This window comes from Melanostigma gelatinosum (genome assembly GCF_949748355.1).
Source record: "Melanostigma gelatinosum genome assembly, chromosome: 17".
Classification (NCBI taxonomy): domain Eukaryota; kingdom Metazoa; phylum Chordata; class Actinopteri; order Perciformes; family Zoarcidae; genus Melanostigma; species Melanostigma gelatinosum.
This window is the reverse complement of record NC_136650.1, coordinates 13,358,274-13,376,235: the sequence shown is the minus strand read 5'-3', so window position 1 is coordinate 13,376,235 and position 17,962 is coordinate 13,358,274. Positions and strand designations below refer to the sequence as shown.

The window sequence follows — 17,962 nt, the reverse complement described above, 5'->3', positions numbered from 1 at the left end:
GACGAATGGTAAGCAAACGAGCCAGGGGAGAGGGGGAATAAATGGAGAGAGCAGCTGAGGATATAAAAAAACAAAAACAGGTGGCATACAGAAAAAGGCTTAGAAGCAAAGGAACATCTAATGAAGAGAATCTAATAGGAAGGAAAACAAAGGATGGGAGAGCGCGCTGGGAGAACAGGGAAGTGAAATATGGTGGTTTTGTTGAGCAGATAGGAACTCGAGGAGACAGATTAGACGGAAAGAATAGAGGGGAAAATGGAGAGACGTGGAGTGATGGATGCAGGCAGGGGACCAGCAGCTCTCTGCCAACATCTCCATGCATCCTTCCAGACATCACACTGCGTTGCCATCTGCCACACACACACACACACACACACACACACACACACACACACACACACACGAGATATGTGAAAGCATTAGCGTCTCCCGACACTGAATAAATATCTGGGGATGAAATCTGCCTGTGGAGAAAATCACCTGCGGGGAAATATATATATGATTGGATGAGATCACGACCTCACTGGAACGTAATTTGCATGTCATCTAAATGGGATCTGATCCCAACGCTCGGGAGGTCAAAAGGCGTCCGATTCGTGGGATGGCACAACTCACTGCCCAATTGGCTGAAAAGGGAGAGACAATGGCAGGTGAACGGTAGCTCAGCTGCTGCTCAGCTGCTGCTCAGCTGCTGCTCCCTCTGTGAGCGACAGGACTGCCCTCTTCTGGCTGCTTTGACAAATCTCCACAGTTAAGACATCCGACGTGTAAAGACAGACACTGTAAAGGCAGGTGATGTTTTTTTTTTAAATCACATTAGCGCTGAGGAATAAAAATAAACAAAGAGCATGAGAGTGCAGCACACAGAGTGTTTATCAGTTAACCACATACAGAGTCTTATTTATACATATATTTATATAATAGAGCCATTTCTCCCATGTGTATAGCGTCTGATTGTAACACAGAAATATACCAACAATCCCTCAATCCCTGGGTGAGAGAGAAAAGAGCAGGAAAAAAAATAAAAAATAAAAGAGCAGAACTCTCAACAGTCATCATTTACATTAGAAAACCTACAGGCCATTAATTTTTATAGGTTTATACATCAGCGAGGCATCAGTATTCATTACAAAAATAGGAATATAGTTGATATAGAATCCCTGGGGGTTGATTGAGTATGTGTGTGCGGGGGGGGGGGGGGGGGGGGGGTGGCTGTGCCCTCCCATCAGTGGCATGACTAGCAATGACCACCCATCCGCCCACCCATCACATACACCCAAACCAGGAAACGAAGAGCCATCCTCGGATTCTGTGCGCCTCCATGCGTGTTGTACAGCAGACAATGGAAACCAGTTTGGGATTAAATTAAACAAATCAACGAAAACCATTGAAAAATGAGTACGTAAAAAATAAAAACAAAAAAACCTTACGGGCAAAAGAGGGAGTTAGTGCATCGATGAAAGTTGAGATAGTTTAGGAAAAGTGCAGTCAGAACCCAGAAAACATGAGCTAGGGTAGAAAGAAAGGGGGCGGGGTCAAAATGCGAACGTGTCGACATAATAAAGGGTTTTAGAGAGAAGTGCACAGCAGCTCTGAGGTCGCCTCACTCGGGTTTCTATAGCTGCTGTTATTGAGAGAGAACTAAACGGGAGAGGGGAGCGAACGGAGATGACGTGTTATTGCAGGGGCTATTTTTTTAATTTGGTGTTAACTGGTGAGATAAAGAATGAGAGGAAGGAGAGGGGAGTTATTGCTGAGGGTAGTAGGGCTGCTGCTGAGGGGGTTGCTGGGGGTAGCCAGGGTAGGGCTGTCCAGGAGGAGGGGCTGCTGGGTAGCCTCCCTGCTGTCCTGGAGTCTGCTGATAGCCCATGTAGGGCATGTTGGGCATATTGGGCATGTTGGGCATATTGGGCATATTGGGCATGTTGTACTGTCCGTAAGCATAGGGATTGTAGCCAGGCATCTGGTAGCACCTGCATGGGCATCACAACAGAGGAAAACAAAACGTCAGCGTGATGTTCCACCAAATATCATACGTTAAACGAATAGTCCAACAATACAGAGACGTACGTTTTTAGTGCAAGGGGTCAATTGACTTAGATTGGATGAAAGAAACCTGCTTGTAACTACAAGAAGGAGCTAGAAGCAGCATAAAATCATGTTCACTCTATCCTGACATAAACATAGTTATGAGGGTCAATTTGTGCTCAGACATCTGGATGCTGTGATTGGAAACTCACCCTGCGTAGCCTTGGTAGGTTTGGTAAGGTGGTCCCTGGGCCTGGGATGGTGGGGCCATAGGTGGTTGGTTGCTGTTGGGAGGGCCCATTGGTGGTGCATTGATGGGAGGGGTGGAGGCTGCTTGAGGGATGACGCTCGGTGGAGGAGGCCTGGCTGGGGGCTGGGGCTTCGCCTGGGGTTGTTGAGGTTGCTGGGTCCAGCAAGTGGAGAGAAAGACGACGGATCAATATTTAACCGTCAGCCTGACATCTGCTGCAAGGGTATTGAACATTTGTGTTTGTTTGTTTGCTGCTTACAAAGACGGTCCTGGGAGCAGGGGTTGGGCCACCAGCGGGGGCAGCGGGGCTGGTCTGATAGGCAGGAATGTTGAAGGACGGAGCGCTGGGCTCTCGGGCGATGCTCTGCTGCAGGTCCCTGAAACGACACAAACAGTGACTGTGCTGCAATGTTTCCTTCATATTCATGCATTCATCAGCTCTCCTTCGTTTACTGCAACACCTTGAAACTAATTCTGGAATTGGCCTAGAGTGTTAAAATCTTAAATCAAACTAGAAACAGATATATATATATATATATATATATATATATACTGGTGAGAGGCCTACCATAACTCCCTGGCCAGCTGGTATAACTGCCACACACCAATAAAATACACAAAAAACAGAAAAGTACATACTTAAGTAGTTCATCCCGCTCTGTCTTGCGAGCAAAAACGATGTCGCTGCATTTGTTCTGGAACTTAAGCAGGATTTCTGTCAAGTCGTTGTAGAACTGAGGAAACAAAAGAGGACAAACATAAATCACCTGGCCTGCAAACCACCGTGACTCTAAAAAAAAACAACAACCCCCCCAACAAATAAAAGTAGAACATCTCCGACAGGATACGCATTACTGCAGCACAGTGCATCCTTGAAGAGGCAGGCGTGTGCCGGTGTGTTGTGCTGAGCGAGTACCTTGGTGCCTTCGCGCAGGTTGTTGCTGATCTCAACGTAGCTGTCATGGGCTGAAGCCAGCTTCTTCAGGACCTCCTCCCTCTGGTTGGCTTCCGTGTTGGACTGCTTCAGACTGCTGAACTCCTGGTGGGACGTCTGGAAAGGAGATCAAAGATTGAGGGGATCAGCTGCAAACACCTTTCAGAACGAAAGTATATTGAAGAACAGCAGACTACCATTTGTTTGCGGTACTTCACGAGCAGGTCAAATGTCATAATAAGCTCACTCTTTAAGCTAGCAGAGGGTAGAAACCTGATAAAGAAATGGTCTCATTAACGGCTCCATCATTATCTTTGTCTGTGTTTGTATACCTGAATTTGTCCCAGCAGCTCTTCCTGCGAGCGGAGGGTGGTCTGTACCCGCTGGTTGTAGGCGCCGTACAGCTGGTCGAGCTGGGAGAGTGACAGCTGCTCCTCATTGATGGTCCCATCCTGGGAGAGCGCCGTCAGGAAGCTGGTGGACATGTCAAAGGTCACAGACTTGATCTCTCCCTCCAGGGTCTCCCTCTCCTTCTTCATCTCGTCCAGCTGGGCGAGCTGGGAGCGCAGCACGTTCACGACCTGGGAGTAGAGGGGCACGGTGAACGAAGGTGGATCGGACATGCACGTACATCTCGACGTCTTCATCACTTTCAGTGCTCTACTCTGACCTCTCGCCCTGATGATGACTGCAACATACTGTAGTTTCTCCACTTTGACATGAATACAGTGTTGCTGTGGAGAGACTTCTAGCACTTCTGCCTTGTGCTTTCCCAGTTCTGCTTGCTTAGTTTTTTAAAGTTCCCCCGAGACACACAACGCAAAGTCAGCAAACAAAATGAAAAATGGAGCTACTGTGGGGAGGAGGGACAGGGCCATGAAGTCCACCGGGTGTTTCTATGTTTATGTGGAACACAAGATTCCTTAGTACGAGGTGACACAAAAACGAACGGCAACAATGAAACGCTTGACATCATCTGGCTTAAAACAAACAAACAAAGGGCAGGGCGAGCTGACAGACCTCGCTGCCCTGCAGGGTCTTGGTCGGGTTGGCGGAGGGGATGGCAGCGTTGAGCTCGTTCTCTGGCTTACACAGCAGGGCGATCATGTCACAGTGGGCGGTGTAGCGGTCCCTCACCACCTGGTCCGCTTGCACGGCCTTGTCCAAGATGTTGCTGAAGTTAGCTCCCTCTGGCAGAGAGGAGGGAGGGAGTGTTAGAGAGAAGGAGGAAGAGGGTATTGCAACTGTCAACAGTGGATGACATGGAGACAAACTTCATGAACAACAAGAAGCACATGTTTTCAGTGTGCGTGTGTGTGTGTGTGTGTGTGTGTGTGTGTGTGTACCTGTGCGAAGGGGCTTGTAGAGGTCTCCAGAGGGGGTTCTGTTCCAGCGCTGGTTGAACTTGGTTCTCAGCTCGTTGTCTGTCGTCTCTTCGTCGTTCAGCATCTTCAGAGCCTGAAGACGAACACAACACACAAACATACAGAGTGCTTTAACAACACACACACACACACACACACACACACCTCAGATAATTACACCTTTATTATTCAGTTTGTAGTTTTTTGGGCCATGTGTAAATATTTTTGAGTATATTTACGCAGCCTTTTCATTGGCACCAACTAACAATTGATTTATCAACAAATCATGTTTTCTATAAAATTTCAGTCACTAGAGAGTTCAAGAATTGTCTTTAAACTGCTCATCTGTCTGACCAACATTCCAAAATATTAAATGTACAGACATATAAGAATGAAGAGCATTTCCTGTGTTTGTTCAGTTGATCTTGTCGGCACTACTTTCATGTGTGATAACAGCAATGCTAGTAAATAATATGAAGTCTACTTCTTGGCCAGTAGAACTGTACTTCATGGTGATGGCTCGTTGTCAACACAACAGACTACTTTTAGGGGGAAATTGGGACATTATGGGTTTGGACTTTACAACTCTGCCAACAAACTTGGAAGCGGTTTGTGTGTTTTAGGTTTTTACTCCCGTCTGTTTATTCGTCTGTCAGCAAGATTTCCTAAAAAAAGAATAAATTGGTTGGCTGAAGCTGGAGGACAGAGCGTACTTGGCCCAGAGATCAGTGGATTTGATTTCAGTGAGGATACTGATTTGGGATTTGCGCTATTGGGGACGATTATGAGTTTTTAGCATTCATGTGCTCTTCTGGCAGTGGTGCTAAACAGCATTTCATTCATATGCTTCTTTGTCAGGAAAGCAAAGCCACATGAATAACAAGCTGTTGTAGTTCTAAAAGTGCCTGCTTTACTTTTTGAATAAATTGGTGGATACGGGTAGAACACTGGTTATGTGATCTGCAAAGTGCAGTTGCATATCAATAATTCAGTGTGTCGGACCTCATCCAGGATCTCTCTGTTGCGGGTCAGAAGCTCAGGCAGGTCTCTGATTAGCTGCTCAATGCTCTGCAGTCCTCCCAGCTGCACGACGGCTCGGGCCTTCTCAGCGATGGATTGTGGGATAGAATCTCCCGACAGGTCCTCCAGAGCCGCCGGCAGGTTTAGGGACGCCAAAACCCTGACGGACAGTTACAAAGAACCTGTTAGTTATTAAGGTCTCCACAAACATCGACTTGTGCACCGTCCTCTTTTCAGGAGAGCGTACCCATTGCAGAGATTGGTGGCCTCCCTCATGGTTACCACCAGTCTGTTCACAGTCTCAGCCTTCCTCTGCGTGTAGGTGCTCATGGACTGCTGCACCACCATGGGGACCATCTTCTCAAACAAGTCTGGAGAGATAAGAACAACATAAACAACTGGTTGAAAACAAACAATAAAAATCAGCCAGACAGAGAGTCTGTTGTGGTCAAGGTCCCATCTGGAGTCATCCAGTCCCTAAACAATAAGTGTGGGATCATATTCTTTGGAGTTTGGATGAGATCAAGCTAAAGAGTGACGCTTCTATCTTACATGTAATGTCTTTCAATGGGAGTTTGCTTCAGAAATTCTCAGCACGATATAATGTTAAGTTAAAACTTCTTAAAAAAGAGAGATCTGACTAGGCATCTGTCAAACTATTCCTTTAAACTTTGACACAGCGTTTTATCTCCTACACTCAGAGAGACATAACAGTGTCTACAAGTGTGTCAAACACTCTTTACAACGAAGGAACTGTGTTGAGTGTGTTTTACCTGCAAATTTCTGGCTGAGTGGAGGTGTGATGGTGGCGGCTTTGACGAGCGCCGCCTTGCCGATGTGTTCCAGATCCTTGACATCGGGCACGCGGTCGTGGTAGATGAAGTCGTTGTCTTTCTTGGCTGCGACGAGGGCTCGGTTGATCTTCTCACTCAGATCCTTGACGCTCACGTATTCGTCGTAACCAGACGCCACCGTCTTCACCAACTCCGCTGAGCGCTGGAGGGACGAACAGACGGTGATGATCAAAAGCGCTCCATGAATACGCTTTCTTTAGTTTTTGGATGATGAAACTTCAAGGCATGTACGTCCAGCGTTTTTGAAGGCGACATAAGAACTAGGGATCTATGTGAAAGCTGTGCACCTGTAGGCGAGCGATCTCCTCTCCGAAGCGCTTCTTCTGCTTGGACACCATGCTCTGGTGCAGCTCAGCGTTGGCTTGCATGATGGTGTGCTTGGCCGCCAGCACCGACAGCACTTCCTGAAAATAAAAATACTGACCAGGGAGAGGCAACCACAGGGCAACACGCAGGCACGAAAAACAGATATATACGCACATGCACAACGGCAACGCAAACCACAACACGGCAGATGCACACCAGCGAGGTCAAATCACAAATTGCATCACGAAAGCCAATCACAAACGGGCACAAGCAGTCAGAGGTGTGCAAACACAGCACAAGCGCACACACACACACACATACACACCCAATGCCGCCGCCACCACGACGAGGGATGCAGAAAGAAAGGAAGACAACCGGAGAGAAAACAGAACAGGCCATGAGTGTTTCATCTTTCATCAAAAGCTGCTACACCTTTATCAACCGTCCCACAGTCGTGTGTGTGTGTGTGTGTGTGTGTGTGTGTGTGTGTGTGTGTGTGTGCTCTGATATCCACACATGTAGAAACTCATAACAAAGCTAATTCTGAACTTACGAACAGCTGGTGCAAGTTACACATTTCCTGCTGTTCACTTAACTCTGATTTGATTAACCTCAAAATATTGTGTCTGTAGTGTGAACCTGAGGTAGTGTGTTTGTGTGTGTTTGAGGCAGATCGTAAGTACTTCAGAGTCCCATGATTAGATGGTAAGAAACCAATCAGAATGAAAACAAGTCAAACTGCAGATTAGTAGTAACCAACCAATCAAGTACATCCAGGATGGAAATGGACCAATGAGAACAGAGAGAAGTTGCATTTTAGACAGTCCTGAACAATCTTAAAGCCTATTATTCAGAAATACACACATACAAAACAAAAAGCACAATCAGACAATACACACGCCAAACCAAACTAAGAATCCAAACTGTGTGCATCTTCACCACACCGAACACCTGGCTGTCCTACAGGTGCGTCCCTCACATACCTTGGGCAGGTTGTCTTTGTACTGGCACTGCTTGCAGGCTTCGCCGTAGAAATCTGCCGCCTGATTGGCCAGCTTTGCAATGACAGCGTCTTTCATCCTATCTATTGGGTGAACAAGCCACTGTTAAAGAGGACATATCAAACAAAAACACACTCAAGATAAGACACGCTGATCAGAGCATCTGTTAACTGATATCTTAATTCAGAACGCTCTGCAGCTTCTACACCAGCCTGATGAAATCGCTCTTACATTTTACAGAATATAAAAACTATTCAACAGCAACTCACCACCTCAGCAGAAAATGGGAGTTTCAATTTAGGATGGAACTTTCAAAATTGTGTTTAGAAACTGTAATAAGCAGCTCTGGAGGCAGAACTGGGACAGACGTTCAAAACTGCCTACTGCCGTCGTTCTACATAAACCGTAAGGCAAAACAAATGTGTAATATTAAAGATGCCATTTATTCAGAGACAGGCAGATTTGTGATACCAGTTTCCATAAACTTGTTAGACACATTTTCAAGCAAAAGACTAACAAGTGGTTCACGTCTATGATACACTTCTAAAACCAGGGAATTAAACTGGACGTTTGTTTCTCTTCTTCTGAGTATCGACACGACAGCAACAGAGATAAATCACGATACACTGAAAAGGCTTGAAAGTCTCTCCAGGAGTTTATGATGCAAGAGTCTCTCAGTGAAGACAGTGTGTGTGTGTGTCCTTTGGTACCTGAGGTGGCTTTGAGGAAGAAGACCTCTTGGGCCTGGGCCAGCATGATGAGCTTCAGGGTCCCCACAGTCTCGGGGGAGATGTCCATGGTGGGCTCCCTGTTCAGCGCTGTCAGCACTGTGTCCTTGATGTGACCGAACGCTCCGCTAGCCAGCTGGGTAGTGAGACAGATAAAGAGAGCGAGAGAGAGAGAGAGAGTGAGTGAGAGGAGAGACGGGTGAGACACCACTGCAGATACTGGCGATCGTAAAAACAGCAGATAAATCTGGAAAACCTCACATCTGGGTTACAAGTATGGAGTTTAATTTTGATCTGTCAAACATGTCAAAGTTTACAGAAGAGGAAAGAATTTGCATGTTGCCAATTTGACGAAAAATCTCTGGACCGTGAAATTCACTTGAATTAATTCACATGAAGGTAGAATTAATGGTTGTATTACTGACAGTTTACCTAAAATGAATGCTAATGGTTTGACTTGTCTTTATAAACATCACTGTTCAAAAGTTCTCTCCCATCTCTCCAGAGTCCTCTTTACAAATACATGTTTCTTTGTATGAAGGGTTTGCAACAAAAAGTTAATGCTTTGTACATAGGCAAGGCAAGTTTATTTGTATAGCACATTTCAACAACAAGGTAATTCAAAGTGCTTCACATGAAACCATTAAAAGCATAAAGGCAAAAGTAAAGGAGATTTAAAACATACATTGAAACAATAATCGATGTCTCCCTGAGACATTACGCTGCACGCAATCAACCATACACTGCCGCAATTCTGCAATTACTCGCACACAAACCACGTCTGGAAAAGATCTCTGCCGATCTGCGTTTTATAGTGTACGCCTTGCACAAACTCGGTCCGGAGGAAATGGCGATATATTGTGCAGTCCTTTTAAAACCATTAAAAGCATCAAAACATAAGGCAAAAGAAAAGGAGATTGAACAGCAATTAAGAACAGTGTAAGAAATAAAATACAGTAGTAAAATGCAGAAATGCAGGAAATTATATTAAATATATGAATTGAATGTGGTTCAATTAAAGGCAGCAGCAAACAGAAAAGTCTTCAATCTTGATTTAAATGAGCTGAGGGTCTCAGCAGACCTGAAGCTTTCTGGGACTTTGTTCCAGATATGTGGAGCAGAAAAACTGAACGCTGCTTCTCCATGTTTAGTTCTGACTCTGGGAACAGAAAGTAGACCGGTCCCAGACGACCTGAGGGGTCGGGATGGTTCATAAGGTAGCAGCAGATCAGAGATGTATTTTGGCCCTAAACCATTCAGTGCTTTGTAAACCAACAGTAGGATTTTAAAGTCAATTATTTGTTGGACAGGAAGCCAGTGCAAAGACCTCAGAACTGGAGTGATGTGATCCACCCTCCTGGTCTTAGTGAGCTGCAGCGTTCTGAATCAGCTGCAGCTTTCTGACAGACTTTTTACAGAGACCTGTAAACACACCGTTACAGTAGTCCAGTCTGCTGAAGATAAATGCATGGACAAGTTTTTCCAAATCCTGTTGAGACATAAGTCCTCTAATCCTTGATATATTCTTCAGGTGATAGTAGGCTGATTTTGTAATTGTCTTGATATGGCTGTTCAGGTTGAGGTCTGAATCCATAACTACACCTAGATTTCTGGCTTGGTTTGTGGGTTTTAACATCAGTGACTGAAGCTGAGCGGTGATTTTCAATTGTTCGTCATTGGTACCAAAAACAATTACTTCTGCATATCTTTGTTTAATTGAAGAAAATTCTGGCACATCCAGTTGTTGATTTGTTCAATGCAGTTACCCAGCCCTTGTATGGGATTATAGTCCCTTGGTGACATAGTTATGTAGATTTGTGTGTCGTCTGCATAATTATGATAACACACTTTGTTGTTTTCCATAATCTGAGCTAGTGGAAGCATGTAGATGTTGAACAGAAGAGGCCCCAGTATTGAACCTTGGGGAACACCACATGTCATTTTAGGCAGCTCTGATGTGTAATCAGCTACAGACACAAAGTATTCTCGGTCCTTCAAGTAGGATTCAAACCAGTTAAGTGCTGTGCCAGAGAGTCCCACCCAGATGTTTAGTCTTTCTAGGAGTATGGCATGGTCGACCGTGTCGAATGCAGCACTGAGATCCAGTAACACTAAGACTGAACTTCTGCCATTGTCTATGTTTAAGTGGATGTCGTTGAAAACCTTAAGAGTAGTTTCAGTACTGTGGTGCTGTCGAAAGCCTGACTGGAAAACATCAAAGCAGTTATTTACGGCCAAGAAGTTGGTCAGCTGTTGGAAAACCGCTTTTTCAATTATTTTACTTAAAAATGGGAGGTTTGATATTGGCCTATAATTTTTCATCGTTGCGGAGTCTAAACTAGCCTTCTTTAGGAGCGGTTTAATAACTGCAGTTTTTAGGGCTTGTGGGAAGACACCTGAGAGAAGGGATGTGTTTACAATATGTAAGAGATCAGTGGTCATGCAGTTTGAAATATTTGAATGGATGTTATTCAGAGATCGGGACAACACATATCCTGTGGTTGGTGTGGAGGCACTGACTGCTTGTCTAATTTTCTGAATTTTGTCAGTAAAAAAGGAGGCAAATTGATTGCATACCCAGGTGGATTGGAGCTCAGCAGCTACCAACACTGGAGGGTTTGTTAGCCTATCGACGGTAGCAAAAAAGGCGTGTGTATTGTTCTTGTTTTTGGTTATGATGTCAGAGAAGAATGACTGCCTTGCATTTCTAAGTTCCAAATTATAATTGCGAAGTCTCTCTTTATAGATGTCACAGTGAACCCGGAGATTCGTTTTTCGCCACCTGCGCTCAGCTTTCCGACACTCTCGTTTCTCTATTTTGACCAACGTAGCATTTCTCCAAGGAGATCTTTGCTTACCCGAGACAACCTTCACTTTAGTGGGTGCAATGGCATCAATAATATTTTTAACTTTAAAATTGAAGCCATCTACAAGCTCATTGACTGAGAGGCAAGAGAGGGCTGGTGTGGAGGAGAACTTCTGAATAAATAGTTCACTGGTGTTTTCAGAGATGTAACGCTTTGTCACAACCTTGGTTTGGACATTTGTGTGCAAGGAGATTGCACTCTCAAAGAAAACACAGAAATGATCAGAGAGTGCAACATCAGTCACAGCAACCTTGGAAATGTTTACACCTTTGGTGATGATTAGGTCCAGAGTGTGCCCCTTGTTGTGGGTGGGTCCTGTCACATGCTGAGTCAGATCATAGTTATCAAGGACACCACATAGTTCTATGGACTCTCTGTCCTGGAGATTATCAACATGGATATTAAAGTCACCAACAATAACAACACAGTCAAAATCAATACAGATTACAGACAGCAGTTCAGTAAACTCATCAAAGAAGGTCGCACAGTATTTAGGCGGTCTGTAAATGTTTAGGAATAAAGCTTGAGTGGAATTTAGAGCCACATTTTCAAAAGAACTAAAATGACCATAGGACATCTGCTTGCATTGAAGAGAATCATTAAATAAAACAGCAACTCCACCTCCTTTCTTATGCGCTCTTGTTTCACTCATGAAACTGAAGTTGGGAGGTGTTGATTCAATAAGAACAGCTGCACTGTTATCTTGATTTAACCAAGTTTCAGTTAAAAACAATATGTCCAGTTTGTGCCGAACAATACAATCATTGATTAAAAATGTTTTTCCTGACAGAGACCTGACATTTAATAAAGCTAAGTTTAATGTGGTTAAAAGCATAAATTATGTTTGCTTAAAGCACAGTTGTATCAGTAACTACACCAATCATAAAATGATCATTTATATTCAATATGCTGGTAAAATCTTGAGAAAACAACAATAAACAATATTGGAAATGTGAACAGACGCCTAAAAGTCGCTTCCAGTTGACATCTGAACCACAACAGAGTTTATCTGCAGCGCATCCCTGTGTGTGTTGGTCTGCCCACCTGATAGAATTTGGCTGCAGTCTTCAGGCCCTCGTCGTTGTCCAGGTTCTGCTCCGAGGCGATCTGACTGGCCAAGGCTGCTGCGTTGAACAACACGCATGTCTTCTCGTAGCCCACACTGGCCAAAGCTGCAACACACAAAAAAACCACAAAATCTTCGTTAGAGTGCATTCTGCTTCTTATCAGGGACAACTTCAACTGCAGAATAATATGCTTTCACAGCATCGCACAGCTAAGAAGTGGTGACAGAGGGGGAAAGTGACATCTATCTTTCATCCCTCGAGTACCGAGTCTGATATCGACTGCTTACAGTTTGTGTGGGGTCGGCATTTTCTTCGACAAACACTTTCTAATGCTTCATTCTACAGTTTTCTCACCCCAAAGTACACTGGAGAGAAAAGAACAACAAATCCCAGTCATGAGCTCCCACAATGCACCACAGAGGACAAAAGATTCAAGCGTGAGCAGAAGAAAAGTGAAGAATGAACTCAACAAAGAGCAGTCTTAAGAAGAGGAACCTTATTTTCTCTCTCATTATTGCTCCTTTTGTGCATTTATTGCCGTTAGCACCTTGACAAAATGTCTTTCCGTCTCTTACACACATTCTTCAGAGGGAAAGTTTTACTCAACTCCTAAAAGGCATCTTATCAGGCCCGTTTCTGGATGCAAAATAAAACAAATGTATTTGAGAAAGCTTTGGTTCTTATTGGTTGTGTGTGTGTGAGAGATAGACCAATAGCAACAGATAGTAAGAGATAAGATGACAGATTCGCACCATTGAAGCTAAAATCCTACATTGGCTTTAACCCTTTTCTTAAAATGCAGCATGCACAGATATTCTCCCACGTACACAAATGCACTTGAGGTTGCACTTACCGAGCTTGACCGAGCCCCCGAACAGCGATCCTTTATCAAAGGCATCCTTCCATGTGAAGGTTAGGCAGAGCTGTGGAAACAGAGACGCTTTGTGTTCAAGTTCTTATGTTTGGGAACATAAGTCTAACCATCGCGTGCCGTCCGATCAGTTACCTGGTTCTCAGAGAAGGGAAACTTGGGCTCCACCGCACACAGTTGGTCGTAGTATCTGGAGAGAGAAAGAAAAGCTTTCTTCAGCACCGTCTACACCCAAACATACCTGCTCTGATTGTTTTCAGATAAGTCATCATTTTTATAATTATCTTTGAACTTGACGTTTCATTAAAGGAGATCAACAGTAAATATGAAACTAGTTTAAAGAGGAGTAACTATTATTACACAACAGCAGCTCTGAGGTCTGAGGAAGCTCTGCCATTTTAGAGACACTTGACAATGAGTCAGGAAAAAAAATACGAGGACAGACAAACACACTACAGCACGCACACAGACAAACGCACACCAACACACAGTCAGTGGTCCTCAGCTCTTTGTTTTATCAGTGTGCATGTGATGTAAATAGTCTATTATTAGAAATGACAACATGCAGAAGGGCCAGTGAGGGAAACCCTGTTAACACTTCATTCAGCCGGCTTAACCCAGGGCCAAGAAAAAGGCCGGAATACTTTGTATTTCTACATAAAACAAACATTTAGTTTGTTATCTTTTAGTTTCTCATTCAGATACAAGAGGCCACACGCACACACACACACAGAGAGAGAGAGGAAAGCTGAGACGAGGTGTGCCGACCGGTTAACTAACGGAAAAAAACCTGGACAAAACAATCGTTACCACGGTGACACAATAGCTTTGAAAAGGATAGAGTGCGTCGCCCCGGCGACCTGGCACATGGCGGACGGACGACATGTGCCGAGAGACGAGGAGCAGTCAGCGAGGGACACGCATGCTAACTAAGACCCTGTATCTACAAACCCACAGCTGACACACAAAGCATGACACAATATCACTGTACATTCTAGTTAGCGAGTTAGTTATTTCGATTAAAACAATGGGCTAATCTTTAGGATCATGTGAGGATCTTTCCTCTTCAGTCAGTACAGATCATTTTTGTCAATATTTCTCTGAAATACTTTCTTTACAAACTGTAGACATAAACCAGGGACGCACATATCCAACAATTTGTCTCCAAACACAAATGTTTACGCCTCAACTGAGGTTATAGATCTGACACCAGTTATGTATTTTCCCTGAATGTAGGATCTGTATTGGGATCATTTTTCATGAAAGGGCAACGTGAGAAGAATAAACTGGCCACTCTGCAAGTGCACACCTGGCTGACGTAATGTGGGCAAACCCTGTGCATTAAATAACTGATGAGTCATGGAGAACAAAGGCAAAGTCTGTTTGTCACCTATGAGTTTTTATTAGTGGATTGGTTATCATACATGATATGACGGATAAGGAGCAGGCTAACTTCGTCCTCTGTGGGATTCTGCATTAGTGCTCAATCATTAATATGTTATAAGTCTGTAAACTGGTAATTGTATAAGAGCAAGACAAGCGTCAACAACAGCCATGCACAGTAAATGGAGCACGGGACACAAAGGAACAAACAAAACCTTTTTCTGTCACAGTTCCCTCATGCAAAGTAGTTACCACTGTGACACTCTTCTGCTCTTTAGACTAAGTGTATATATGTCCTATGCTACCAGTGGACTGAAGGCCTCTAGGCCTGAATGTGACAGCTGACAGGAGAGCTGTGCTTACTCTTTCTCCCTGATGCTGTGTAGATACAAAGCTCCTGTAAATATATATAGAAATGTGCCCATGAGTTTGAATGGGCTTATGTATGAATGGATTTGTTGGCTAGTGATCTTCTGGGGAAGTCACAAGTTATTATTAGTCACCTTTGTAACACAAACTCAGGAACAATAGGAGTCAGCTGATGATCAATCTTCCAAATAAACATTGTCAGGTGAAGATGGTTGCTTTATGCTGTCACTGACGTACAGTTGTATTTGAGCTTTTGTGGTTGGTTTTATATAAATATATTTCAGCATTTTATTATGTTTGAGTCTGTCTGTGCTCTGTGTTTTACCTTGGGGGCCAATAAAGTTTATGTTGAACGGTGAAGCTAATTACAAAGCTAATAGTTTAGAGAGTTTAACTTTACTTGAAGTCACTTCAATAAATAAACCAAAGCTTAAATCACAACTAGCTCGGCTAACCTAGCTAATTTAATTTAGCAGGTATCTGACCGTTCAGTTAAAGACGTAAACTTGGAATTAAATATCATACGAGTCAGTTATTATGTTGAGAAATGCCCCTCTAGCAAATTAGCGTGACTAACTCTAGCTCCCAGGTTAGCAACTCAAAGCTAACACATTAGGGTGCGGCAATAACTGGGCTAACTCACCTGCGACAGGTAAGAAGGTTGCTCTGAGTGGTCATATAACACGGTAGCTAATTCAGTCACGTTATAAAAGCAGAACTTTCTACCTGAGCAGGATCTCCAGGGAGCTCTCGTGCTTGTCCAGAGGCCTTCCCAGCGCATTCTTGCGGAGCTTGTTCAGCTCGTCCACAGCTCGGATGTACTCCCCCTGCTCCTCGCCCGCTGGGTATGTAGCGGTTATAAATTTAGAAAGTGGTTTCACCAGATCCACCTCGGAGGACTTCTTTAACGGGACTGAAATAAACGTCGCCATTTCGGCCCGTAAAAGCGATTTGTTGAATCAGAAAAACAGACGATAAGCGAGCGACCAACGAACACAAACAACAGCGAGCGAGCGACCCACTTCCTGGTTTCTGACAGGCGACGTCCAATTACGTCATGGGGAACAGACAGGCGCACTGCGCAGACTCAGTAGCGTTTTAATGAGAAGTGGACCAGAGCGAGAGAAGAGCTACTCATCTGCTCACAGACAGACAGACAACAGCAGCATTATGATACAGGTAAGCAATCAAAGTAACATAGTAAACATGAAACATATTGAGTATAAAAATGCACAATATATACAATGAAATAGAATAATATTAAATGAACTAACTAAACAGTAGTGCAAAGATTTTTTAACCAACCACAGTGTAACGGAGTTATAGTCTTGTGAATGATTTCACCATGTTGGTGATTTAGTGACAGTCTTGTATTTCCACGACTGAACACCGTGGACGTTTTAACGTTTTAACCTAAAGGGCTCCATGTGCAAAAACAACCTGTCGGGCCTGTAAACCCCCCTTTCATCTCCATCTTTGTGTAATGTGAACAATACTCCTGTGCCACAATATTACATGGGCCCTGGTGTGCTGCGAGGGTAGAAACACAAATACTTAAGTATTATACACCATATAACATATAATAATAGTATATATAGACCACAACACTCTCCTATAGAGGCCCAACGTGTTCACAATTTTACACATAATCATCAACTTCATAAATGTATGAATATAGACATAATATATAATATAAACCATACAATTGTTACATCATTTTTTTTTTAAATGAGCTTACTACAATCATATGTTATTTCATCCTGCTTATCTTTTGTAAGAACTGTGCTTAAATTAGGTTATATTTAAAAATGTCATCAATGTTTCAGACCATTTAGTTTTTATGTAGCCTATTTAGTGTTTTCACTCCCATGAAAAGGACACACCTAAATCAGCAGCCAATTGGTTAAATGGAGATAAAGTTAAATGGAGATCTCCTGTGTGTTGTCAAAGGGTTTGTCAAAGGGTTTGTAATTGTAATAAACACGGACGGGAGGTTACGGTGACATGGAGGTAAGTTGACTGCTCTGTTTTGTCAAAATTATTTAAAATATAGCAGCACTTCACTTTGTTCTCATGTTGTTAGTGTCGTGGAGTCTCTTTTTAAGAACAACATGGGATTTGTTTTAAATTGTGTCATACATGTGTAGCTAACCTTAGCTAAGGTCATGCCTCAGGTGCATGTAACGTTAGCCCACAGTGGGGCTACATGTCAACACAGCAGCCCTCCATGTCGTTCTTAAAAAGAGACTAGGTAGGTAGGTAGGGCCATCCTATCAATTTCAGCAAACATCCCAGTATGATTTAATGCAAAAAAAAATGTAAGTGTCAAACACGCATTATTACTTGGCAGTTAAATATTTAACATGTATTCCAACACGAAAACAATCAGTAAATAACACTTATATAATATAATATAACATGTTTATTTCTTGAGATGCCCCTATGGACCTTGTTATAGGAGGTAAAGGTCAGGAGAAGTAAACATGAAGTGTAATTATGAATACTGATGTTAAATTAAGCTATGATGAGTTTTCACTGTTAATTTAACATATATATGTTGATGCCTCCATAACCAAGTTAAGCAGATGAGACTGAGGACAACTATGTACAAGAAAAGATGTTCACTTTGCATAATATGTAGCTTGACAGAGTTCTCAGTATGTCACTCATTTATATCTTGAATCAGCAATTGGCTAAACTGCTTCATAGACCCGTCTCTTTTGGGCCAAAAGGATTAGGCCCCCCAAGCTGCGCGTTCTCAGAGTGTCGTGCACACAGACAGAGAGCACGAGCAGGAAAATCATATATTTTGCGCAGATATATTTTACACACATTACTGGGTACATTCCACAGTTCAAAAACACAAATATTGACAATTTGTATAATTTATGATAATTATAATTTTTTTTTTTTGTTGTGG

At 43.3% G+C, this 17,962-nt stretch overlaps 1 protein-coding gene across 2 annotated transcripts; it reads right to left on the bottom strand.

The window, feature by feature from the left end:
- Positions 1–855: 855 nt before the first annotated feature.
- Positions 856–16,056, bottom strand: pdcd6ip (programmed cell death 6 interacting protein). Of its 2 annotated transcripts, none has more exons than XM_079288707.1 (18): positions 15,769–16,056; positions 13,426–13,480; positions 13,273–13,342; positions 12,397–12,524; positions 8,468–8,621; positions 7,740–7,840; positions 6,738–6,869; positions 6,370–6,592; positions 5,844–5,967; positions 5,579–5,756; positions 4,559–4,670; positions 4,233–4,402; positions 3,545–3,793; positions 3,195–3,329; positions 2,918–3,012; positions 2,538–2,655; positions 2,241–2,431; positions 856–1,973 (listed from the first exon to the last, which is right to left on the bottom strand). In XM_079288707.1, the coding sequence occupies exons 1-18, from the start codon at positions 15,972–15,974 to the stop codon at positions 1,748–1,750; spliced, it is 2,667 nt and encodes an 888-aa protein (XP_079144833.1). In that variant the 5' UTR covers positions 15,975–16,056; the 3' UTR covers positions 856–1,747. The 2 variants fall into 2 exon arrangements, with proteins under 2 accessions (XP_079144833.1, XP_079144834.1); XM_079288708.1 differs by having other exon boundaries at positions 6,738–6,854.
- Positions 16,057–17,962: the final 1,906 nt, after the last annotated feature.

What these genes read in the sequence shown, in the direction of transcription:
- pdcd6ip (XM_079288707.1), bottom strand. Translation starts at nt 15,974, where the DNA reads ATGGCGACGTTTATTTCAGTCCCGTTAAAGAAGTCCTCCGAGGTGGAT. An exon ending in GCCACCAATCTCTGCAATGG is followed by an intron (nt 5,757 to 5,843) that starts GTACGCTCTCCT and finishes ACTGTCCGTCAG; the next exon opens with GGTTTTGGCGTCCCTAAACC. An exon ending in CTACAAGCCCCTTCGCACAG is followed by an intron (nt 4,403 to 4,558) that starts GTACACACACAC and finishes CCTCTCTGCCAG; the next exon opens with AGGGAGCTAACTTCAGCAAC.